We start from the raw sequence: 27,579 nt of genomic DNA, 5'->3' as shown, positions 1-27,579 counted from the left end.
CTTACCAATTAGTACAGCAAGGTGGATATAACATAAATAAACAGGAGGATGCTAAACCTCTCTGTGCTTGTCTGTATGTGCTGTTCTCTCTGCACAGTGGGGGAAAGCAGAATCCCATGCTACCCTTCCCTTGTGCTGAACTAAATTAGATGGGAAGAAAAGTTCTTACTCTCCTTTTATACTCTTGCTCTACTTTGCCTTGCAAGTTTCTGCCATCCTGCATCATCTTCTGCCAATCAGTTTCTCCCACTCACTAATAAAGACGAGAATGAGAGTGATGACTGCTCTCGTAAAATAGTTTGAGAGCAACAGAAAAAGTCCCTCACTTTCTTCTTCCTCTAGAACTACTTTGGAGTAACTCTGCAACTCCATGAATTACAATGATCCAGAATTTCATTAGTACAAGCAACAAGAGGATCGGGTGTAAAAGGCACTGGATGGCTTAAAAATAATGCCTTTCCATAATATGAGTTCTGCCTGAGATATTGCCTAAAAGTGCTTGACATTGTAGCTGCCAAAACCCCAGAGTTATACGATACTTTAAATAGCAGTAAAAATGTAAGAGCCTTTAAAATGGGGTCCTCCCTTGCCGTACATGCCAAAGTGATCATTCCTTTTTGCTCCCCGCAGGGGTCGTGGGGGTGCGATTCCTCCACCCCCTCCTGGACGAGGTGCCCAAACACCCAGAGGAGCGCCGGTGACCCGTGGAGCCCTCCCTGTCCCCCCAGTGGCAAGGGGTGTGCCCACCCCTCGAGCAAGGGGTGCCCCAGCTGTCCCAGGCTACAGACCACCCCCGCCACCTGCACACGAGGCCTATGAAGAATATGTAAGTAACAGCGTGCATTCATAACAGATGTAAGCCAAACTCTGTGGTGAACATCAAGTACCTCTGAGTTGGAAGACTTCAGGCCAATAATTCCTCTGTCTCTACTCCTTACCCCCTGCTGGTGAAGTACAGTCTGGGTGATGCAATATGTCTGCAGACCTGTGTTTTGGGTGATGTGGGTTCGTAGAATTGTTCACAGCTTAGTTTTGGATATGAGAAGGTTGTGTTCGGTAGCTCTCAGGATGTCACGAAAGAGCAATACGGATATTCTAAAGATTATATTATAACTAAAAGTTACTTGCTACTGTAAGCAAGTTCTTAGAAATAAGAGATTATATCCTTTGTGAGAAAACGGGGGGGGGGGGGGTTTCTTCTGAATCCTTTTTATTACATATAAATTTATATATGTATATTTGTATTCAACATTGTGTTACAGATACATAGCAAATAGAAATTCAGGTAATTTTGATGAAAGCTGATACAAAGATGCATATTTAGCAAGGAATAGTACTGACTGTCACCTTTTCTTATGAGGTGTTAAAAATAATTGTGCTGTAAACATCAAAGCTTTCAAGTCATCCTCATTAATGTTCCCTCCTGGAACTATCACCATAACAACAGATATCCAAGGAGGGGAGAAAGTATCATCAAATGTGATGTCTGACTTTTTCCAGCTGTGGCAAATCCAAGGGTAAGATGAACATCCCATCCATTCAGTAATCCTGTCGCTAGGAGAACCGTTGAGAAAATACACTATAATTGAGAAGATGCAGCTTTATTCAATTAATGGTCTTCCTAGAACAGAAGAAAGGAAATTGAAGCAGAAATTAATTTTTGTTGGTAAAGCTTTACTCAACCATCTGTATTTGTAGAGTAGAGATTAGATCATGGCTACTTCAAATCAGGGATGCACGTTCTGTTAATGCCAAGAGTCACAACTGAACAACGGCTGCAAAAATGGAGGGGAAGAAAGTCACTCTCTGTTATTATTTACCTCACACAGTTTCCATCTTTAAATGAAATAAAGCCCTGCTAAAAAAGGAATTTAAAAAGTATACCCTTCCTTGACAGATAGTATATTATCTGTTAGTATCAAAATGTATGAGTCCTTCCTTTCTGTGCAGAACTGCGTCTTTTCCTAATCCATGAGTGACAAATTTCAAAACAGAACCCTTGTAATGTAAGATTAAGATTATAAATTAAGTAAATCTTTTCTTTTTTTTCTTTTTCATCTACAGTACTGGTAAATGTCCTAGGGTATCAAACAGTTTTTAGGGAACATTTCTTATGCTTTTTCTGGATGGTAAATATATGGAAAGTAGGAGGAGAAGTTTAGGCAGCTGGATTATCAAGGTTAGGAAAGCATTCAGCCAGTTCCACATTATTTTGAAATGCTTACGCTATCAGGAGCACAAAATATACACGCAACTAAAGGAGTAATTTTAGTTTGTAATAGATTACACCAATGAAAACAAACAAATGTGTTTGTGTTTCTATTTTGCCTACTTAGATAGTAGCAAGAAACATATTGCCTTATAGGACAAATTCAGATGTTCTGGAGATCCTTCCATCTCCTATGTCCTTTCAGCATCTGTATTCCACAGCTGGGAATATATGGGCTTCCCCTGACTTGCTGTCATCCACCAGTTTGCAATGAAGATCTCTTGCCATTTTGCAAAGAGTTGTAAGTGCAATCTAAATCATCTTGGTATCTTATGGACTGAGATAATAATTAAAACTCTGTTGGTGTGCAGGTAGAAGGAAAAATTCACCGTCATCTATCTATATATGAATTTGTAAATGATATTTTAAGGGAAAATATTTTTAATTTTGCAGGAAATAATCAGAACAATTTTTCTTTCCAAATAAACCACTACATCACATATCTGACTGGATATTAAAAGCAAGTGGATCTATTTGTTGACCAGCAACAAATGTCATGTGTAATTGTTTTTCTTTCACACTGAATCCTAGAGATGAAAAACTAATTTATAATGAATAATTTATCCAATTTACTTTGTCTCATTTTCTGCTTGTAGGCAACCCACAAGCATATTACAATTTCTTTATGTGTTTATGTTTTTCATTTTTGGCTGCAATATTTCACTCCAATTTTTTGCCTACTATATGCAAGCACCATTGGTTTGATTAGTTGTGCACATGAATGCAATGTCATTGATTGTGAGTATCCATATTTTTGATTTTTCTTTGCTCTAATAGAATATAGTCATTTGAATGCTGAGCTGAAAGTGAACTCAGGAAATAGAATAGAATGGCTGCAGCAGATTTTCTTCAAATGTTTAAACAGCATTTCCTGAAAAAAGTCTTTAGACATTTGCTCAGCACTGCTAATCAGAGATTGTATTGACTGTTTGACCTTGAAACATCTAACTGTTCAAATCAGTTTGGCTAGGCATTTAAAAGTTTGGATCATTCCTTTGTAATTATTCAATATCTAAATATTTTGAGATTTCCTGATGGCCTTTTTGAGAGTCCATAAAAGAAATGTCTAAAGGTTTGTCAAGAAAAGTGAAGTCTTGTCACCTTGGTGAATATATTCACATTCAACATTTTGAATGTCAAGCCCAAACAAATAGAAAATCATTTGGAACAACTTTCAGAAAAGAAGAGGCCTACAGAGGGAAAGGGGAGTGACACACCTCACACCTTTTTCTTTACTTGCTTTTGAAACAGATATATAGCTTTTATTTGGTGCAGCATAGATAGAGGAACTTCAAAAGACTACCCACAGGAAGAGGCAGTACAGACGTTAGAAGATATACCAAAAGGAAAGAAATAGTTACTGCGTGAACCTTCCTCACTTTAAAAACAGCTCATTGTGTGTGAATTTGGATGGAGAGCTTAACTAACAGCTGCTGTGCAGCTTCTGGGATCAGAGAGGTGGTCCTGGGTTTGTAACCTGGTGAATAAGAATGCTGTTCGAAGTGACTAACCTTAGTTCAATGTGACCGATCTGTACGTGCTCCTCTTCTGCTGAAGGAGAGGTCCACCAGAGGGCAGTTCAGAGCAGAAGCTTGACCTGGTCATTGTGAACTTTCTTCAGAAGCAGCTTTTTTCACAAAGCTGAACTTAGCCCTTTGTCATTACTCTCTGAGATACAATTTTACACCTCTAATCTACAAACACTGCAATACTGAAGATGTCCCTAGCTGCTGAAAAGGATTCAAAACTTCATTAAATAACATCCTTCTGGACCTCAGGTTCTGTTGTGGGGGTTTTTTACTGAAAACCACACAGTGTGGTTCCCCATTAAATGCATTACGGATCATACTCCTACTCCTTCCACAAATGCAGTACACAAATTAACTTGAATTATTGCTTAATTCTTCTTTCCTTGTGTAGCAATACATGCCACAACCATTTGGCAGCAATGACTCAGTCTGGAACTTTTCAGAAGCATTGATTTACCACCGAGCCGTGTTATTACTCCCAGGGTACTGAAGAGCCTGGAGTGGATAGTAGGGAGGACAGCAATGCCAGCAGGCTCCTCGGAACTAATGACAAGATGTCTGTTTGGGATTTATCAAATGAATTTTTGTAAATTCAATTCATACTCTACATTGCATTGGGCAGAGATGTTTTAAGTAGAGAGAATGTGTCCTGGTTTTGGCTGGGACAGAGTTAATTTTCTTCCTAGTAGCTGGTATAGTGCTGTGGTTTGGATTTAGGATGAGAATAACGTTGATAGCACACTGATGTTTTAGTTGTTGCTAAGTAATGTTTATACTCATCAAGGACTTTTCAGCTTCCCATGCTCTGCCAGGTGCCCAAGAAGCTGGGAGGGGGCACAGCCAGGACAGCTGACCCCAACTGGCCAAAGGGCTATTCCATACCATATGGTGTCATGCTCAGTATAGAAACTGGGGGAGTTGGCCGGGGGGCAGCGATCGCTGCTTGGGGATGGGCTGGGCATCAGTCAACATGTGGTGAGCAATTGCATTGTGCATCACTTTTGTACATTCTATTATTATTATTATTGTTATTGTTATTATTATTATTATTATTATTATTATTATTATTATTATTATTATTATTTTCTCTTCCTCTGCTGTCCTATTAAACTGCCTTTATCTCAACCCACGGGTTTTACTCCCCCCCCCCCCCCCCCCCCCCCCGATTCTCTCCCCCATCCCACCGTGGGGGGGGGCAAGGAGGGTGAGCGAGCGGCTGTGTCGTGCTTTGTTGCTGACTGTGTTTAAACTACGACAGAATGGTACTGGAATTGTGTTTTAATTGCCTCTTTTAAACTTGCATCTTGCACAGTTGTGGTCTGAGGTATTAGTTTTGTCTGTTAGACAGCTGATGTCCCATCTACAAATCTTACAGTGTTTCTGTATCAGGGCACCAAGATAGGAGATGGTAAATGAAAATGAGTTCAAATATTGTTTCAGTCCTGCATCATCACCTTTATTGACACGGATAATGGCAAGGTTGATTTTGTGCCATTTTTCATTACGAAGGTTAAGATTTGTTTGGTTGGAAATCTACTTTTATCATCTACTTGAAAAATAGTAAGGCAAATTAACACTGGTATCGTCTTTACAGGTTGAGGGGAGGGTTCTGGAGTCTTTTCTCAACAAGAATAAGCAACTTTGAAGGCTAAGGTCTTGTTGGCAACTTATGAAACAGGCAATAGACGTGACTGATTGAGTTTCATGATTTATACAGAAGTGAAGAGTGAGAAGTGCTTGAGTAGATCTTCCGCTGGAAGGAACATCCCATTGAGGCAATAAAGCCAATGTTTGGCACAATATATTTTAATCTGAGCATCCAGACTTTTTCACTCAAGATTAAAGCTAAATATTTGAACGTGCTTAACCCAAATATAAACCAAAAATACCATTGCTTTCCGAGTCTGTTTTGGAAGGCATTTGACTCTGGAGCTGTATTTTTGCCTTCTGAATCAAAAGCTAGTAATGAGCTGTGCAGTGAAATTTTTCTTTAAATTTTTTAAGAGCTGTGGTGAGCCTTGCTAAGAGGTCTAATGCGAGTTACCAAAACAGGATAAATTTGGGACTATAATACACATTGCTTTTATATTTTACGCGCGCTTGCATTTTTCCTCCTGGATAAGAAAGGAGACATTTTACTCCTGGATAAGAAAGGGGACTTTTGCACAGAAAGCCACTCAGCTTAATATGAATACTTAGATGAGCTTCTTGTATTTACAAAGAAATATATAATTTGTTTGCAAGAAATAGGCCAGTCTGTCGAGACGCTGAGAAGCTGGTACAGCTCCTAGGTCTAGGACAGCCAGATTAAAGAGCATTTTTAAATGCAAATATTCTCTCTCGCCTCTCATTTCACTGATCAAACCAGCCAAACGCAGCTTCTTGTTATCTTCTGGAGTAAGTGAAGAGCAATGCTTTTAGAAAGTCACTGGAAAAGAACCACACAATAAGATAGATTGTGCTTTTAATGTCATGCTGTTCTTCCTCTCATTTCAAGCTATTTAAAATGAAAGCAAATGCCACATTCAACTGTTTATTCTAAGCTCAATTGTTATTTACATTTTTCAATAGTTTTCAAACAAACTGAAACAACTATGCTCATGTTTATTCAGTGCCAACCTAGACAATGGAAAGACTGACAATAAGAGGCATTTTGTCACACTTTAACATTTTAAAAAGAATAATCAACATTTACATGTGGCTGCGATCCCCAAAATTGTGGTTGCAGAGGCTTTGTTTAATGTTTTAAAGTGGAACTCGTAGGGCTTTTAAATCCATTCTACCTGCCACTTCTGAATGTAGATGGAAACTGTGTATAAAGACTTGCACTTCCTCTTCATGGCATGTTTGCACCTGTGTTAGTGCTTTAATGAATATGTTAAAGTGAGCAATTGGTATTTGATTCTGCTACTTTTGAAGTCCATTCCTATAATCCCAGTAGGACATTCTCAGTGAGAGTGAAGCCCAGACAACTAAGAAGACTTGTTCCAAACCTTAGAATAGTGAAATATATTGGATATAATTATAGTCAAAGGGGGATATTTTCATTTTTTTTTCTAAATTGGTATTTCCAAGTTTTAAGATGTAGCACTTATTTATTTCTGTGCCTCTTTTGGATGAAAAAAAATCAATGAAGAATGTACTGAGACTAAACAGCATTTGAATAAAGCTGGAATTATAGACATGGGAATCTGCATGGATGAACAACATATTGATTAAATATGATTGATTACCTATTTATGCCCAAGGCACTTAGAAAAAGAGCTGAGCTATATTCAACTTACATCTGCTGTGACCTGAAAAATCAAATTTTATTTTTACTATAATAACAATAAGCAGGATAATGTTTATATTATCTGAAAGACCCTATCGAGCTTTAGAAGAATACTGTGAATGATGGTCTCACAAAAGTAGAGTGGATTTTTCTGTAAGTTATTCAAACTTCGGAGAATTTGGTCCATCGATAGTATAAATATATTTATTGCAAAAAAACCCCTAAAATAACACAGCAACATAAATACAGAATCAAAGTAGTGGCAACTTTTTTGTGTTTTTCTAAGAGCAAAAACCACAGTCAGCATTAAACCTTCAGTGCCTGGGAACCTGCAGTTCTAGAGTTTTTTGCTTACCTGTGCAAACTGTAGTTTGGATCTTATTCTTATAGGTGATACCCTGAATAAATAAGGCTTGCCTCATGAAACCAAAGGAACTGTCCTGAGAGCAATGCATCAATAAATGTGAATACTGCTTTCAGACTCATCACTGCTATGAATTTCTCACAAATTGACAACGTGCTCTAAAGCAGACTTTATTATATCGTTTTCTTGATTTGTTTTGATTTGGTTGTAATAATCATAGTTATTCAATAGACTAAACTTTACTCGTAAAATACATAAAACTCTAACATCTACTTATAAATGCTGCAGAAAGATTTTGTGGAGGATAAGCTCTTCTGTCATCCTCTTCATGCTCTTCTTACTTGGCAAAAATAATTCTCTCCTTGACATTAGTTATCAAGTTTTCAGTTCAAAATTATTTCCTATGCTAGGCAGAGTATGAAAGAAAATGCTGATGCAGCTGTACGTGTTTTAGTATTATACATGATGTTAATACAACTACAACCTAATAAATATTTATATTTGTTATATAGAGATCTAAGTGAAGGGCATCTCTCAACTGATCATCCAGCCTTCATATGGTCCTTAAATATTCATAGTGTATGCAGTTATATGCATAAGATCCTACATAAAAAATATGTGAAGTATTCTCCATAGAGACAGAATTTGTCTGCATCATGCAATGCACCATTTCATCATTAAACAGTGTGATTGTTCAGGAGCCTGTTACCAAAAATACTTGTCTACTGTCACTTGCATCTGTCACAACTTGTCACTTGGCTATTTATCTGATGGAGAACAGTCTTGGTTGGTACAAAATAACTCTATAGGCATTTGCTGACTAAACATTATCATATGACTGCAACTCTGCCCATGTTATCCTTTTTATGACAGGTTGCAAAGGTGAGTTATAAACTTTTTTTTTTTTAATAAACTCATATAAACTTAGAGAATTGCTGTTAAAGACTTGGGACAAGTCCAATTTAGAGTTGTGAGAGTGTGGTTACATGTGAATTCAGCTCAGACGGAAGGCTTGGGTTTTCTCTTTCACTTCGCAAAGTTTCTTATCCAGATTTAGTCCACCGAGGTACTAAAAAGTTAAATAATTTTGGACTGCGAGGTTCATTATGACTGATGAGTTCCCGGAAAGCCAGACACATACAAACTCAGTGGTAATGAGAAAAGCTCGGTTCAGGCTGCTGTTTCTTGCAGGCTGGTAAGCGCAGAGACTTCAGCTGTGCCAGGCAATTACAGAAACCTTGAGCTCTGGGTCAGGAGAGGCTCAGGGTGATAAGATGCCATGGCACTTAGCATTATCACAGCAGCCTTGCCTCCAGCATACCAGCCTTACTCATGTGTTTTTCAGTCTAGCCTTTTGGTAAACTCAGATTAGTGACTTTTTATTATAGTACATAAACAGAGTGCTCTTTATATCAATAGATTTTGTGTACAGCTAACAGAGTAGTTCTGTTTTGTGTATTATCTTTGTTTATTAGGAATTTTCACTGTAGCTAAAGCATGAGCTTTATTAATATAATAAAATGCACAGTTTAGGAACAGTTTTATATTAATTGAAAACTTTTATGGATTGTTCCAAAATAGTATTTTAGTTTTACTGGAATTTTAAGGGCATATATTTAAAAAATACTTCCTGTTGCAGGAAGCTTTCATCAGAGTTCATCTATGTTCTTTTCTTCGGTACATTTGTGACATTGTGATCTTGCAAAAAATACTTCTGCATGAAACTGCAGAGATACGTATTTAGCAACTGCACTTAAAATCAAAGACAAACATTATAGAGCTCAGTTCTGTTTCGTTCTCTGGCTGATGGGCCTTTTAGCCAGTTGCCTCTATACACATACTTAATGCTTACTCAGGATAATTGAAAAAGAGGATTTGTATTTGGTACAATAAAAGGCCTGAAAAGTAGTCTTACATGCCTATAATCTTTTTTCCCTCATTATGTTCAGTGCATTTGCAACTCTGAATTTCAGTTATACATAGGAAGAAAAAGGTTTGTGCTAGATGAATTATCTCATGTATTTGGTTGCAGAAGCACCCGTCCAGCAATATGCCTGTTCTTTCTGGATATTTAAGGGAGGCTCAAATATGTATGTGAGCCTAGAGTTTCATACACACAGAAATGCCTATATATACCCTGGGTATATATTGTTGTAGACCAAGCTGGCTCAAGCTGTGCCTTGAATGCAGGCCATCTGCAGACACACAGCAGCAATTGCTTCCCCAGAGGCAGCATGTGAATGTCCCGTTATCTACTGCTTTTGGAAGGAAGAGAGTTTATGACTCTCCAGCTGCCTTAGCATTTCCAGTAATTCTTTGCTGGGGTATGGAGATACATGCTTACATTCTGATATGGATATGCGTATATGTTATCTATAGCTACAGCACAGAAAAATGGCCCATTTCTTCCAGCACATCGGTTTAGAAGGACTTTTTACTGTGCAGAGCTCCTCTGCAGCCAGCAATGTGCATGAGTAACTGTGTCAGGAATAAGTCTGAAGGATCAAAGAAATAACATTTACAGTGTATATTTTCTTTTTTAATACCACAGTTTTGGAAAAAATGTAAATATAGAAAATAAATGCAGAAAGGAAAAAGATACTAGCAAATATTTAAAAGAATAGTTTTACTTGTATAATTAGATGGACTGGATGAAGTACACATTTTTTTTCCATCTTTAACTTCTTTAGCAATGGTGGTATTAAAGTGGCCAAGAAATTCATAGTAATACCTCTTTGTCAGATGAATAGGTCAATGTTGTTCTCAGATATGCTCATTTTTAAAACTATGAGATCAGTTATATTTTATCAAAGGTGCAGATTTAGTGTACCTCTTTAAACAGTAGCCAAAATGTTGAGAAAATTGATCTTGTTATGAAACACAGTACCTTGAGTTTGACCTATAGGGCTCTTAGAGAGGTAGCAATCACTAGAAGAGGGAGATGCAGTGTAATGGCTCCGGGAAAATAAAGTAGAAGACTAGAGATGAAAAATGTTCTTTCTCCATACAGACCTGTTTTTTTCCTGATGAAATTATGGTTGCCTGCATTTTAATAGCTTCTACAGTCGTTACAAACGCTGTTACTCATAGACAGATGATAGCTCTCTTTGACTACCTGCTGTTGTTTTGTAGCTCTTGGTATGGTATAAAAATCTGTGGAGTGCAACATCTGAAATCATAAAGAGTGCAATGTTTGTTAAGTGAAATTAGAAAAGTAAATACTTCCTATATATTAGTATCATAAGAATACATTAGTATCCCAAGGACACTCTTGCAAACAGACCCTCATACTACCCTATGCAATACAGTAAAACCGCATTTAAATATTTCTCAAAATCAGTATATCTGCCGAAATGGAGTACATAACATTACATATCAGTTCCTGACAAGGTGCTTTAGCCGTAGCCTTGGTGTTCATGCTGTCCTTCAACTCTCCTGGGCCAATTAGTGAGTTTCTGTAATGAAAATATTAATAATCCTTTCGATAACATACTACCACCAATTCTTTTGATCACCCAATGTCTGTCAGATGCAAACTATTTAAGTCTGAATGAGGACACAGCAACTTTAAGGTTAGAAACTCCATATCGTGTTACCTTTATTTGGACTCTCCAGTCCCTGATTGTTGTCTCTTACTGTACACCTTTGCAACTTCAGACATCCAAATTTTTAGAAAGCAGAAGTTAAAAAAAACCCAACCAGATATCCCAAAAGTGAGTCTTATTTTGGGGCAATATATAAATTCATGTACTGTACTGAAGTATTTTAATATTTTAGTTTCTCTTTCCCGGTATTAAAATCACACAGCTTTTCCCAGTTTCCTTTCTTAGGTATTTTTCAAAAACTTCCCTAAATAAGTTGTTAACACTATTTATTAATCTTTCTGAGGACTAAACTGTAAAACGAGCAAGTATACGTTTGAACTATACACATTTGGGTATTTTAAAAATAAGATTGTCAAAAACAATCTATTGCTGAACCAGTTTATTCATGGCTGGATTTCTACAACCACATGTAGCCCATGCACTTGTCTTTATCAAGACTTTGCATGCATGTGCCAGTCCTCACACATGCTGCAGCTGGGAGTTTTCTGAAATAACATGCATTTAAAATAAAATATATTGAAATTCAAACTGTATTTCTTGCTCTTTTACCAACCAGTTATCATCAATCATTTTACTTTTTGGACAAACACTGCCTGTACTATTTAACTGACAGGAAGAGTTAAAATGTATGCTTGTTTCTTTTAAAACAAATCTTATTTTAAGAATGGATAATTCCATTTTTATTACCTGTTTGCACGTCATTGCAAAAAATGGTTTCAGGTTTGGTTTGGCTTGGTTTGCTTTTATTGTCAAAATTGCTCAGGTATGTAAAAGCTTGCCATGTTTTTTTAATTTTATTTAATTATCAGTAATAATAAAAGAGTAAGTGTTTTTAAACTGAAACAGAATTTTGGAAATTGGGATTTCCAAGTATTTTTGACAGAACTGCATCAGTTAACCAGATGGTATACAAATTTTACCTCTGTCTTGGGGAAAATTCCTAGAACAATAGACTTTAGTAAACTAGTAATAATTTTACTCCAGTCTGTTGCAATCTGGATATAAGTAAAATACTAAAATTGACAATCCTGATGAAAGAAAATGATTATAAACAAATAAAAGTAAGTCAAGGTTGTGTAAATCAGGCTGTAAGGGAGATGCAGAAGGGACCTGTGTTTTGTTGCAAGTTGAATTTCACCAAATTTAAATGTGGACCCTGTAGATGGGAGAAAAAGAGAAAAAAAATAGAGAATCACAGAAACGCAGTTGTTGAGTCCGAGTGCATCTATCAAATAAATTAGAAGCCACAATAGTTTGCTCATTTTTCACTTTCCTTGAACAGCCCTTTCACTTTCTTGCAAGGCCACCCGTCATGCAAACACCCTAAACAAATAAATCCAAAAAGTCATTCGGAGCTCTTCTAACTTATTTCTCTTGAGGTACCTATTATAAATTGCCATTTTGGAAAAAGCAGCAGAGGTGTCTTGTATGTGCTAAACATAACATGGAGCAACAAGAGAAAAAAAAAAGTAACTTTCATTTTGTTATATTCCTTTCACTCATGTTTAATTTGTTTAAAAATCAAAAATCTAAAAATTTGTTTAAAAATATAAAAAAAATCTGTGATGCAAGTGATTTGTCTTGTATTTGCGTAGTCTTATTTTGTGTAGTAGTGGAGTATAATTACAAGTGAGGTTAGTACCTCAGTTTTAGCTGCAGTCAATAACTGTATGGCTGAATCAGTGGTTAATACGTGTACTCTTTCTATTTCCATGCACAGTGCAGTATAAAGGGGAGTGAGAGTGTTTTCCTCCTGCAGAATCTGTTGCAGCCCAGTGTTGTGGTATCCACTTGGGTAGGGAGTGTCGGGAATGAAGCTTTACATCCCTTAAGGCAGAGGAAGAACTGAAAGTCCATGTCTCACATCTTGGATGAATCAAATGCTGGATAAAAAAAGAGTGAAATGACTACTTTTACTCTACTCGTCTAAATTTATTTTTAAAAGAAAGACTTGACCCCTTGCAGAATTTTTACAGAAAACGTGCACACCTCGACACCACAGAGGTCTCAGTGCTGAAAGCAGGACTTGTCTTTCTGCAACCTGAACAATGGCACCTAAATCTTGGAGAGGATCAAGCTCTGTTTTCACCCTTTCCAAGAGGACAGCTAAAGGGTACTAAAGGGTACAGCAATGTGGGGTACCAGTCTTAGGTACCTAAGTTTTCCTGTACATCATCCAAGAAAGTACCTCTATCTTGCATGTCATTAATTCCAGTATGGAATGTAAGATCCTAAATCACACAAGGTTTGCAAACAAAGAAGGCTTCTAAGTCCTTAAATTATTTCTGAAAACAGGACTTAAATTCTAACTAACTCTTTTTTTTTTCTTTTTTTTTTTTTGACATGCCATTCATTTTGTAGAAAACTTATGGGGGAAAAAGTTATTCTAGCTTTTAAAAAAAAATTCTACCTATCTGCTTTGATGAGTCTATCACCTTCCTAGGAGGAAAGCAGACTACAATGTGGCAAGGAGGCATTACTGTTTTGATAGTCCCTGATTGAATGAGGACATTGTTGAGGTGAAATTCAATTTTGAAAGAAAAGACTTTTAAAGGATCTGCTTTCTTTCCTCAGGACCTCAGTCGAGCTGTAGACAAAGTACAGTCATTTGTTGTTTGTGTTGGAGGAAGGGAATTGTTATGAAGAACTAAGCTTCCAGTCTGTTTGGAAAATACCAACTCATCCATACTTGATCCGAATTTATATATTTGGGGATAATCAAACAGGTCACTGGATACAGTCTGAGAAACTGTTTAACATTCTGTAGAGCACAAGTAATTAATGAAAGCTGAAAGATGTTAAAATAAACTTCCCAGCTTCAGTAACATGAGACTTTTCCTTCCCTAGTTGGGAGATGATTTTGTTGAATGTTTCCTTTAAAGCTGTGTATCTGTGTTACCACGGTAAGTATGAGTGTACGAATTTGTATGACATTCAGTAGGTATGATATAAAACTAGAGTATTATTTTGAGGAGGAAATTACCTTTAGTTATTATTCATGTATTTTCCATCCTCTCAAAATGATGCATACTGACATAATAATTTGTTTTGTTAAGAACACTTTTGCTCTGCTAAAAGTGCTGGTTAATTTTACACTGTAAGTTTTATTACTGGAGGTTGTCGTCTTGAACTGTCCTGAGATTTGCTGACCTTCTTAGAAAAACAAAATGAAAAATCCACGGATATACCTTGTTTCTAAGTTCAAAGCATTATGAACCCAATACTTATTTATTTCTTGAAGCCTGCTTGATGCAGCCTAGGATTTTATGACTGCTTTATCATTTCCTTATTAAGTAAAAAAATTTCTGAAAGTCAACATAAAAAATGCTGTAAAAAAGACCAAGTGTTACTGTAGCCTACTTCATCTGCTGAGAGGAAGAGAATATAGAGGCAAAGAAAATGAACACCAAATTAACAAAACCAGCAGGATTCTCAGGATGCATACAGGTTTGCATATATGATCTATAAGTTGTCTAATCATCATGGTCCTCAAGACTGCATATTCAAAAAAAAACCAAACCCACAACAAACCAACAAATATATTGGGCTTTTGGAGATAAGGATAGTCAGCATTTTGTGTTGGCAGGGGGTCATGCAAGTCTGTATTCCATCTCCTGAGCAGAGTTCAGAAGTACAAGCAATGTAATAAGTCAAAAATCCATGAATGCATCATTGTAAATCCAGAGTGGCTCTTCTGAAGAATGAGATGGAGATCAAAGTGAGCACAGTTGTATTTCTAGGTAGAAAATTAGTTATTCCAAGGAAATTGCTGCTAAATGGGCTGAAGCAAGCTTTGGTCCCCTGAGATCCTTCTGGTTGGGCCACCCAGCAAATAGCCAAAAAAGTTACATCATCTTATTCTTCTCAGCAATAGGCTTAAAAACTCTCCCATCTGGGAGCAGCAGTAACAATTTTCAGGCCTTATGCAATCAATAAGGAATTCATGTAAAGCAGGTGCATTTTTTCATGGGTCGAGTTAAAAGGACAGTGAGCTGAAGCTCCCAAGTGTTGCTGTCCTTACTCCAGTAGGTAGCTAGAGATCAAGAGAAGGGGGAATCTGAAATGTGTGCAGTTATCTTTTACTCCGCATAGACTGGGGCTGCAATGGAAGCCATAAACTGCAAAGTAACATATCAGTATGTGCCAAGCAGGAAAGGTCTTCCCCCAGGACCATGGTGCAACCTGCTCTTTCAACATGATTTCTGAATAGACCCAGTTGGCAGGAGCAGGGTATCTCTGTCAGACAAAGCAGAAAATGTAATAGATTGCCTAAATATTAATACAATCTAGCTGTAATGGCTTGATTTATTTATTTATTTTAATTGATATAGTGCTTCCAGGATTTTAGATTGGCAGTTTAGATTTAAATACGCCTAAAGCAAATCACAAAAGACGAATTGACTCTTTGGATTAGAGTTGCTTGTCCTTTATAGTCCTTGGAGGGGTACAAGTACAGATAAATGCCCAACAAAAAGCCTTGTTTAAATTCTGGTAAGCAGCTGTCAAAGACACAGGAGCTATGCTTTACTAGTCCTGGAGAAAAAAACTCATCATGAGTAATCGTTCAACTAAGAGGCTTATTGAACACAACAGGAATGTAAAGTTTATTCCAAAGAGTGCTGGCCACTGTATGAGTTGCCCCTGTGATTTACAGCCGCAATACCATGCCCTGCATGAATTTCATGACATAACAATCTGTCAGTTCTCAAAGCTATAAAGTCATCCCTTGGAGATAACTGAGTCAGCCTCACATTGATGGTCATTTCAGGACATGACTATCATTTCTTTGCTTAATAATAAAATGGTGATGTGATTTAAAATGTCATGCTTTAGGTATAAGACTAACAATCCTATTAAACTATAATACAGATGATAGATATTGTAAGATACTGTAAGTACTAATCTAGTCCAAAGTAATGTATTGGAACCATTTCAAAGTGGATAGATAGGAACTGACAAGGGCCCATAAGCAGCTTGGAAAGAAATGGGATGTCGTAACCAGGTTATTTAGTGAGATGTTAAAAATACTCACAATCATTTTTACTCAGATACAGAGAACCGAAGAGTTCCAACCATCTTCAGCTGTGAAGTGCTGTGATTTTATTTATTTGTGTTTAGTTAAGATTCCAGAGTTGTTTAGATAGTGTACAAATACAAGACACAAACATGCATCGTTCTCCAGAGAGTTTCCATTGTGTGTAAGAATTTCCTGTAGTGGTGTGCCGGTCCTTGATGTCATCAGCATGGGGACTGAGTGCCTTAGAAGAATGCGTTAAACGAGGCTGATTCTTTCAAATACAAGTAATTCTTTTCACTGAAGTCTACTTAAGGATGAACGTCATTTAAAACTAGTTGTATCTGATTGAGAACTTGTATATGTTTAGAGTAATTAGTAAGTCGTCTTTGCAGTTAGAGAGCAGGAGAGGAAGCTTTTGATGGCTTCATGTTGGAGGTCACTCCGTCATCTCTGTCTGGTCCCTGAGGAGTTTCTGTCTCAGAAATGGGGCAAGCTTCACTTTGTGATTTACAGCTGCAATACCAAACCCTGCATGAAAGTCATGACATAATTGTGTGCTGATGCTAGAAGCTGCAAAGCTTTAACTCCTTATAGAAAGTTCAGTTCTTCCTGATAATGGAAGTTTTCAGCCAGCCTCCAATTGGTAGATCTTTGAGGTTTTTCAGCCCAGTCAGCATCTGGAGTATGAAAATCAACAGCTCTGAGGCTCTTTAAAAGAGAGAAAAAGAGATATAATGTATGCAGAGGAATGAGGACTTAGATGTTACACGTGGTAGTAGTTAGATTTTGCTAAGAACTGATACCTTTATGCAGATACGCCACATTATGGCATCATATACCAGTGTTCAGGCCTGTCCTCTCATCCTGTTTAGATTAATAGTGAATATGTAGCTGGTGGAGCTCAGAAACTATGAAGTTCTCAACCAGACCTACTCAGAGTATACTGATATCTATGAACAGGATGTGTTAGACTATCAGATACACTTGTAATAGTCCTTAACAGAGCCACAAGAATTTCTTACAGAAGTGTAAATTCTACTGAACTTTTCATTTTGAGAAAGATGAGTTTTTAATAAAAGTTGTTATACAAGAAGTAGTCAGGAATGCAATGAAAATATACTCAGGTCTCTATTCACAAATTGTCTTAATATTGTCTAATCACTGAGGTGCTTCCTGCACACCTGCACCTTCTGTGAGTCATATACTCCGCACATGAATGTTATTAGCATAATGACTGACTGTTTTAAAAATGTGTTTATATTAAGTGCACAGATTTTCTTTTTGGGGCAAATAACCACAATATGGATAATGAACAATTTGTATCTGTAATTAATTTTTAAAAAGGCAAAACAGAAACTGAAGGCTATACACTTGATATTTTTCATTGCAGGCTTACTGCTACCATACAACTTTTCCTTCACCATAGATTTCTGACAGCAAAAATACAAGGGTAGTCTTTGTTCCAGTCATCCCCTATAAATATTGCTGATTCATGCAACACACTACTATCCGGATGCTGATCCTCTCGATCTACTTGGGCTGGATTTATTCTTGCTACTGCTGACTTTACTAAAAAGCCATTTCATGTTGTGGGTGAGACAGAAAATTCAGTCATGCCCCAACCCCATGTTTTGTATTCTTTAGATTTTTTTTTCACCTCCTCTGTTCTCACCCAGAAGCTTTCTACTCCAAATTATAGATGGTGCCTCTTTTGGCTTATCTGGTTTTCGGTATCTTTGATCTAAGCTTTGAGAAGTGGAATATAACATACAGAAGTCTCTTCTGAATCCCTGACTTGTGTCTGCAAGTTGCAGTTTGTAGATAGTATGTCACCACTGTCATAATGAATGTGGTATTAAAAAGCACATTCATCTTGCCAGAAGAGACTTTTTCAGCAAAGTATGCAAGAGATTCTACAAATAGCTCTTGGTATCAAAGGAGCTTACAGTGAGAAGAAAAATAGCCCCCCCAAAAAAAAGACCTTTCATATTCCATTCTTTTGATTACCTATCCAAACCCATAGAATTAACATTGTAGTTATCATGCATCGTTTATACGGTATAGTAGGCACTTTGCAAACATACATTAAAGCAAAGCTTGGGCCAAGACATGTACGTTCTAACAAAGTGTGGACTGGTGGCTGGGGGTGGGAAGGGCCAGTGAAAGCTCACTGCTATTGATATGTATCAGGGTCCAGCCCTTAAGGAATTCATTTTGGAAGGATGGTTGATTGAAAAGTTGATACAAAAGAGCCAAGTAATTTCAAACATCTTGCAACAAGTAAATCCAACTTATGCACCTGACTTTTAGTCTTCAGTTTTTAAAAAGTCTCTTAGAAATTAACTTTTTAAAGAAGTCTCTTCAAGGAATCTGTTTATCAAACACTGGGCCCAAAGTTGCTGTATTCCCATATTTTAAATTGTGGGTTTGTTTTGAATTAAAGACAACTGTCCCTATCCCCTGAACTTTCACAGATCTTAAATCTAAATTGAACAGAGGCTTTTTCTGGTTCTGAGTCTCAGATTATAGTCAAAATCATTAATAAGGAAAGCTAGCTGTAGTGAATTACTAACAATCCTAACTAACATCTGAATATTCCTGTAGCATTGTCTCTTGCACTGAAATGGAAGAATTGAGGTAGGTTAATGTCAACACCGAAGTTATTTCACAAACTGTTTTCCCCCAGTCGCACCTCAGTTAGATGCAAAAACCCATCCTTTTCTGTATGAAAATACACGAAAATAAACTCATTAAGCAGCAGAAACCTAATAGAAAAGTTAGTCATCTTTAATCTGTACAATAGATGCATTTTCAGTGTACTTGACAGTCAGGTCTGTAGCTAAAATTATATAATAAAGTAGAAAACAAATGAAAGGAAGGGGACATTGAAAATATTGCTCAAAATATTAAAGAGCAGATTGAGAATTTGGGATTGGATCTTGGGGAGTGAAATCTTCAACAAAGAATAAGATTTAGAAATCAAAATTAGGATGTCACAGTCTTCAGTATTTGTCCTGGATTTCAGCCTCCTCATATTTCAGTCAATACCAGAATAGCCTGCTCAATGACTCATTACAAGGAAAACCGTACAAAAGAAAGTGGTTTGTTCATCAGTCATTTTGGTGTGTTTCTGTAATACTGGCAAAGAATAAAGGTCATTTATATGAGAAGCATTTTCTCCCAAAACACTTAGTATTCTGTACGGGCTTATTATGCAGTATTATCAAATCGCATTAGATTGCATAAACTTTTCTGCGGTGTAATCAAATGGAAAAAAATTACAGATGCAGTGCATCAGATTAGTTTCACAAGAGCAGTATTTATATCTTGCAAGCAATGACATATGCTGAGAGCGATATTGTTTCCGGCTTGCGAGGCAGCACTGTTTTTTCCTGAGAATTATTCTGTTTCCTAAAACTGTAGCAAACAGATATTTCAAGAAGTGTACAGTTGCAATACTATCTCAGACTGTTTCTGCATCCATACAAATTATGCATTCACTGATAATTAAAGTGTTTTGAAAGAGAATCAGCAAGAATAAAATAAACCTCCAGACTGTACCATTTTCTAGCATCTGAAAGGAAAGTGCTAGAATACATCTTGAGTAGGCAGTGGACCAGCTTTTTTACTCTGGATTCGAATTGGTACAAGTGTACTGAATCAGATTTAGACAACATAAAGAACCTGAAGGAAAACTTGCAGCAAGAGAGGAAAAGACATATGAGGGAGCAATAAAAGTAAGACAAAGAAAGCAGACAATGAAAGCAAGCAAAGGAAGCAAACTTGAATTTTCAGATAAAATGTAAAGATGGTGTTGAAATAAAGAAATGAAGTCTAAGGAAAGACAGAAGTATCTGGAACAGTGGAATAACATGCCTCTGTGTGAGAGAGAGGTTAAAAGCCCAGTTGAGAGAATGAGAGCAAAGGAACAAACCCTGCTATGCTTGTTTTGAGGAACAAGGGTCGCTCATAAAGGGGAGAAAAGAGAACCAAAGTGATGGAGTGGAGAAGACATTGGAGAGGAGGAGTGCATGGGAGAAGATGTTGTGAGTATAGAAAAATAAGAAACAAGAGACATTGAAAGACTCTGAATTCTTTCAATACCAAATAAAATTCAGTGGGCGCCAAAGGACTTAGCACGTTGGAGAATCATGCCTGAAGAGGGGGCATTTTATTATTGTATCTGCTCTTCCCTTTTCACTCTCCGTGGTTTCCGGTAGTGTCTTCTTGCCTTGTCAGTCTAGGCTAGGTCAGGACTGACCAGCTACTCTTCTCCTATTATCTGCAATGTCTGGCGGTTTCTGACATCGTTGTCCCATTAGTTTAATCTCAGGACAGGGCTAGCCATCTGCACATGTGTTATAAAACATATTTATATCTGAACAAGACCAGTCAGTTGTCCATAACGGATGAACAACTAGCACAATTCCTCCGAATATGTATTTCTGAAATATATGAAGTTGAATGGTTCAATCAAGCTGATGCATTGCAGAACGCCTCCTAACAGCCAATGCCTTGCAGGACCAGGTCTTATATGACTAAAACATTGAAGCTGTGATGTATTGTGAGGTTCTACATCTTTCTCTTCATCTTTTTCACATCAGTAAAGACCAGCAAAATCCCAAATTGCATTTTTCTCAAAATTTAAAAATTAAACAAACAGGCCTGCACACTATATATGATATACATTTCTAATGTTAGAAACACCATGAAATTCTTCCTCTGGAGACTTACATCTTTTGGGCTGAGTATTTTGTCCAGGATTATTAGCAAATAATTGTTCATTGGGCTTTGGAAATTTTGGATTATTTTCCTGGAATATTTTAGTAGGCCATTCTTTTTTCCAGTAGTCCCATCTCCCATCATATTTTAAAAATACATCCTTTTATGAGATTATAATTTATGATGTTAACATGAATGAGATGCTTGCTTTCTAACTTGTCACCAGGCAACAGTTTAGACTACCCATTCACTCAAACCTATTTGGGTATGACTATTTTGAATAGCCAGATCTAGTTCTTTCTCAAAACATAGCAGTTTCATCAAAAACTAATTTCTCTTGGGCTCAAACGGTAGTACCATCTGTAACCACTATCTTACAAATTGTTGGGCCTGGCTAAAGAAAGGCTTATTAAAAAGAGCATCAGTCAAATACTTAAAACTGGCTTAATAATATAGGTTGACCTTCAGATGTTTTTCTCTGGTACAAGAAAGTGCAATGGATGAATCTGCTTGCTTGCTTGTTGTTTTCAACTCTGTGAAGGTTGTTGGTATGATTTGAAAAGTATTCATTGTTGCTTGTCACATAAATTGACCATATTTCCTGGCCTTTGTGCTTAACATCCCAAATGTATGCATTATGTACTAACCATTCATGCGGAATTTATTGGTCTATTATAGCATTTTGAAAACTTCATGTGCACTCTCTGATTTTCATTTATCAAGCATGTCATCCTCCCACTTCCAACACTAACCATCTTGATGTTAAATGTTTTTTGCCTTGTTCTTCAAACCAATATCCAAGATCAATTTATGACTCTAGTGTGGGAGGCAACTTGCAGAAACTTACTGGATTTTATGACATTTTTATTTATGTATTTTAACAAAGTGGCACAACTGTTATCTGGACTACTTCAATTTCTGCTAGCGAGCTATAATACAGACACAAAAATGCAAATGGAAGAATCTAAGGATAAAACAAAGCTAGTTTAGTAAGATTCAAGATATGGCAAGAAAGGTTGCAAACATCTTCCTCCTTCCTAAACAGTTCTAGTAGTAGTGATCACACAAAATCCCCAGGCACACAAGCAACCTTTGAAATGCTTTGAACAATTAACAATTTTATTCAGTTCTTTTATGTGCAATTTAGCCCTTAAGCATCATTTATTTCTAGGAGCACTTTACTCCCACTAACATCTCCCTGTTTTCCAGTTACTTATACCAACCAGCAGTAGGAGTGGCAGAATAAAGTAGCACTAGAGGAAGATAAGTGGGGACTTACCTGCTATTTTGCGGGGCTCGCTTTTAACACTTACTTGCAATACTAAATATTTTGATCTGAACTTGCAAATCCTATTTGGATGTGGTTGCATGTATTTAAATTCTGGAGCCTTTGAGCCAGTAGGAGAATATTCTGCCTGTGCTTTGAGTCATCTGAAGCCCTGGAGCAGCACTGCACTAAACCTCATGAATGTATGCTACTGAGGCAGATACAGGCATCCTCACACTTTTTACTGACTTCACATTTACTTTCAAAATACCATCTAATCTTATGCATAGGAGGGAATAAATAGCCTAGCTTTAAAGAAATCCTTCCCAACAAAGTTCTGCATTTTCCCCTGCAGGATTTAAGGAAGGTAGTGACTCATACTCCAAAATATGCATGGGAGCACATGAAGGTGTTCAGTCATTGAAATAATATCGAGCAGTCCACCACATTTCTGATAGTGGTCTAGTATGTGTTATACTGATGACAGTAATGTTACAAGTACCGACTGCTAGAACATTCTGGGTTGAAGACTAGTTTGCTGCACATATCATCAGTGCTATAGTAACCTGCAAGAGTAAGTCTGGGCGAGTACATTTTTATTATTGGAGAAAAGAGGATTATATTCAGAACTGGCCCTAGAAGAATTTCAGGAGGAGGCGGACTGAGAAATTGGTGGTTCTTATTATGTCTTTCGTGTAGGTGTAAGGATGAAGGCAAAATTTTTGCAGAAGGGAGGGAACACATATAAATGGAGAGAGAAGTCCACAGTCCATTTCTTGTGCAAGAAATTAACTACATTTCAAGTGATTATTTAAACTAGCAGGTGGAGAAAAGGTGACATTCTTACAGGATCATACACAGAGACTGAATCATGACACCAGTAATATCAGAGTAATTCCTGAGAGAGCCTGGCACTAGCAAGGAAACAAATAAGGTCACAGGGGCACATTCCAGAAAATGTGAGAGCTGTTTGATACGGGGGATAGTTAGAAGAGAATCCTGGCCAGTAACAACAGCGACCAAAGCTATACTTTACACTCTTATGATTTTTTTTCTTCTGACAAATGTCAAATAATGCCATCTTTAAAAAAGTTGTTTATTTTCAAATAGTTATGGCTAACTCAACGTCCAGAGAATTTTTTTTAAAATGTAACGCCACAATGTAAAAGCCTCAGAATAAATCTCTGCCTTAGATGAAATGTCATTCCACAAGTTATCATTAAATTAATTACATGTTGTCACAGAAAGGTGCCGTTTTTCAGGATTATCCAAAAATTAAACTAGGCATGCTGTCACAGTATGTTTCATTATTGCTAATTTAAGTAAGAATGTGTAAGTTTTCACTGGCTTAAATTATTTCCTTTACTACAGTATCTCATCAGCAACAGGACAGATTTACAGGTTTTTTTTTTTTCTCTTCTCCAGAGCATTTGCATTCTTTCCTTAAGTTCTGTAAGACAACTGGAAGATATCCAGACTATAGTTTAAATTGTATTTCCAGTCATTTTCTTTTAGCTCTTCATTTTTCAACTCAAGTCCCTAAATTGTATACCAAATGCCTTTAAATGAAGAAAGTGCAATAAAAAATCCCCCTTATTCAAAACACATCTACTGTATCTGCAGAAGCCCAAGCTTTTTATCAAGTACCTACTACTTCTTCATCAGTGATCAAAAGAAGTACGTGTGGATCTTTTATTAGAGGACTATGTGTGATTGTAGGAGTATCCTACAGTGGTTTAGATCTGGCTTGCAGTGGTTTAAATTAAGCTTTGGAGGCTGGACCTCTAGAGGAACTTTTCATGTCTTTAAGCCTTTAGATTTTTCCTCTGTGTTATAAAAGTGGTTGCAGAGTACAGTCTGCGGGGCTGATACCCTGGTTCTTGGGTTGATTTAGGCAACATGTTTCAGTTCTCGCTGTCCCTACTGAATCTATGCAGATCGCCAAGGATAACGTTAAAACAGAGCACGTGCAGCTCAGCATCTGTTAAGCAACTAAGGACAGGTCGCCTGGTACAGACAATCAGAGAATTAATTTGGGATTACTTGTGGACTTCTCACACAGACAACAAGGATCCAGTGGGCCTCATATGGGCACTATGCTTTATCACATGATGCAGAGCAATATTTAGTTAGAGTTGGAGCAACATTTAGTATGTTGCAACAAAAATATGCAACTACTTGATCAAAGCAAAGGAAGATTTACGTTGATGTAAGTTGAAGGAGAACATACCACATATGTTAAAATTCACAAGTTCAGAGGTAGGGCTTGTTATGATCATCTTATCTGACCTCTTGTGTAATCAGGACCACTTTTCCATATGCTTTTTGAAACACAGACATAAGAACTGTCTAGCAGCAGTGGACCAGATCTTTGTCTGTTGTACAAAGGGGTGAGACGAATGGCTTAACTGGTGCTCCAGTAAAGTAGAAATACAGAATATAGTCCCTCACCCCCCAGCAACTGTAGCTGGTGTTACTGGCTGTTACCCTCCCACTTAACAGTATGGTGAAGTTGTCTGAGGTCAACCCAACCCCTGTTCTGCTACTCAGCGGTCGCCTGGGGTCAAAGTCTGGCTCAGAGCACTTTTTAAATGAACTGCAGTTTAATTGACATGCTGTGTTGTTGTTAGGACTGAGATACTTAAACATTTCAAATTTCTCTGCAGATCTGATCAGGGTTTTTTTCACAGTTTATGTGAAAATACATGGGACTATAACATGCTAGCTAGGCTGAGGTTGATCTTCTATAACTTAGCAGTGTAAAATTTAGCTGTCTGATGGCACAGCTTCATAATGCATTCCTAATACATGGGTATTTTAGATTACAAATGAAAATTCCAACTTCAGTTTTTCAAACTGAACCTGAAGACTGTGATGCCAGATGTTTTTTCTTAGAAATTTTTTGCTCTGTTTCCAGAGCTTCAGTTTACTCACCTGTTTTTGAGAAAAACTTGTATTGCATTAAACTTTAAATTAGGTTTAAGAGATTTTTAAGTTGTATCTACAGAAAGACTTGGAAACTTTACCAGAATTCCTAACTGCTTAATTCATTTTTAGGTCTTTCTAGAGGCAGTACATGGAAGATATTGAGGACAATAGGCTTTAATTTTAACCAGGGTTAAATTTTAACTTTATCCAGAGGATGATCTCCTTCCTGTAGTATCACTTGTCAGCCAGAGGCTCTGTTCTGCCCCACGGCATATTTACAGAAAACACATTGGAATCACCCCGATTTTAAGACAGACTAATAGTGAGGCCGAGCATGTATTCCCAGGAGGCACACATACAAACACCTATATGCAGTACACGTATTCACGTATACGTGGCCAGCCATAAAGAACAGAAGGAGAGGCACACTCAGCTCAGCACTCACACAAACACAGGCAGCATGAGCAGCCTCATCCTGCTCCCCTCTTTGGCTGAGCAGGATGAAGGTCCATTAGTGGGAAATATGCACATAGGTACAAGATGGATCCCCCAGCAGCTGGCCTCAGACACACACTCTGTCCAGTACCTGCCCCTGGATCCCAGTCTCCCCAGTTACTGGCATCTAAGCATACAAGCCCCTGAGATCACAGTCCCTCTCCAGCTGCTGATGGTCAGAGTCCTTTGCATACACCTACACACAAACACACACACACACACACACACACACACACAGTCCCTCCAGTAACACACAATCCACCAGTAACTGCTTGATGGATGCTTCCTCCTATGATGGGAGGAGCTGGGCAGGGTGATATCTGGGCTGTCCCACCTGCCATCATCTCCCGGTGCTCCTTTGCTAGCATGCAGAAGAGCATTTTATCACATTACCTGACAATACTAATTAGGACAATTAAACAGACATGCTACGCTTTAATTCGTTTGCTTGCATTTTACAATATGCAAAAAAATGCCTCAGGCAGCTAAGGAAGAACCAAGGGAAACAAACAGCAGTAACCAATTTACTTTTCAGCATGAATTTCACTAGGATACTGAGTAAGCAGTAGCTGTTACTTCCTATGATAAACTCCGTTTGCATCCTTGCATTGTAATAGGTGGCAAAATAGGGATTCTCTGCAGTTTAGGAGGAAGCAGCAGGCTGAACACCGTTTAGGGTTAATTTTAGCAAGTAAAACAATATAACAACAATTTTAGATGTGAGAGAAACTAGAAGCACATAGGTTGAGGGACTTTTCTATGCAGCTTAGAGTGAAAGGACAGTTATTTTCCTTTCATAGCACTAAGAACGGAACCATAATAGCTTAGCATTGTTTAAAGCTCATAAACTGCAACCATATATCAGCAAATTAGCTGATGATTGCCTCTGGGTAGCGATACATGATGAAAAACAAATGAGGAAAGGTACTCATGCATTGCACTTTGTAGCTACTGGAAAAATTAAAGTTCTATCTTCATAAAAAAACTGTTAAAGGGATGTTATGAAGGGTTGTGCCCTGGTAGCAGAACAATTACTGCTCCAAATGAGCATGTTTTTTAATAAATGCTACTATAGTAAGTCTGCAGTTCAGTGCTAGCTGTTTTATATGATTCATGCTGTAACTGAGAAGTTGTATCTGCAGTGGGAAACTGTGAAGCAGAATACTGTATGTCCAGCCCTTTCTAGACAGTGACAACCTTGAGTACTAGAAATACACGTAACTAAATAACCAAATAATATCACACAGTGATATCACTATACCAATAATTTTTGAGTGCAGGGGCAGGAATGGTAAGCAAGACCCCAGACCTTTCAAACCATAAATTGGTTTATTGCCATTTTGAATAAAATAGACTAACGATATAATTGTAACAAAGCAGTAACATTTTGATCTCATGTCCCCACACCAACCAGGCTTCTACCTGCAGAGCATAGGGGGTTCCTGAAACTTGCACAATGATTCTTCAATTCCCACATTGCTTGTGCTCGGCATCTTTGTATTGTGTTTCTTCTTCCAAATTACACTATTTTTAATGTGAGTTGACTATATTTAATTGTCCATGTTGTGGAACAATCTAAGTAAAACTTGTTTCTCCTTGCTGTTTAACATCTTCCCAGAGAAATTCTGCAGCTGAGATGCCTTGTATTGAGATGCCTGGTTTTTGTCACAGCATGACTCACAACATTTTTTTACATTGTCATGCCTATTTGTTTACAGTACACAGTAATCAAGGGTCTGATCAAATTTATCAATCAGTAATCAATTACACAGTAATCAAGGGTCTGATCAAATTTACATCTCTTTATATCAATATGTGGTAAGTGAGATGATAATCAGCTCGTTCAAGTAAGATGGAGTGCACATACACAAAATGGTATTATTTTGGCTTGTTGTTTCTACTATTAATTATTGCTAATTTCTATTGTGATAGATAATGACCAATATTTTTAAATGCCGTAGGGAGGTATGGTTAGCTCCATGAAATTTAGAGGAGGCACTTAAGTTTCCATATAGCATATGAAGATCGGCATGCTAAAACAAGAAACCCCTTTCAAATCACGCACCTCTCCAGGGCTCAGGACCCACTCTCTTTCCTTCATTTTAGTAT

The 27,579-nt window shown here is 37.4% G+C and overlaps 1 protein-coding gene across 2 annotated transcripts in view; it reads left to right on the top strand.

Moving 5' to 3' along the window:
- KHDRBS2 (KH RNA binding domain containing, signal transduction associated 2) overlaps window positions 1–27,579 on the top strand; it is a 398,703-nt gene that overhangs the window by 281,878 nt on the left and 89,246 nt on the right. Inside the window, exons 6-7 of one of the 2 annotated variants that reach the window (XM_075497292.1) lie at window positions 631–826; window positions 12,813–12,836. In XM_075497292.1, coding sequence (XP_075353407.1) covers window positions 631–826; window positions 12,813–12,836 — 220 coding nt within the window. The remainder of the gene's footprint in view (window positions 1–630; window positions 827–12,812; window positions 12,837–27,579) is intronic. The other variant, XM_075497293.1, reaches the window with a different exon arrangement.

This window comes from Mycteria americana, chromosome 3 (genome assembly GCF_035582795.1).
Source record: "Mycteria americana isolate JAX WOST 10 ecotype Jacksonville Zoo and Gardens chromosome 3, USCA_MyAme_1.0, whole genome shotgun sequence".
Classification (NCBI taxonomy): Eukaryota; Metazoa; Chordata; class Aves; order Ciconiiformes; family Ciconiidae; genus Mycteria; species Mycteria americana.
The sequence above is the reverse complement of the archived record's forward strand: the minus strand, read 5'-3'. Positions and strand labels throughout refer to the sequence as shown.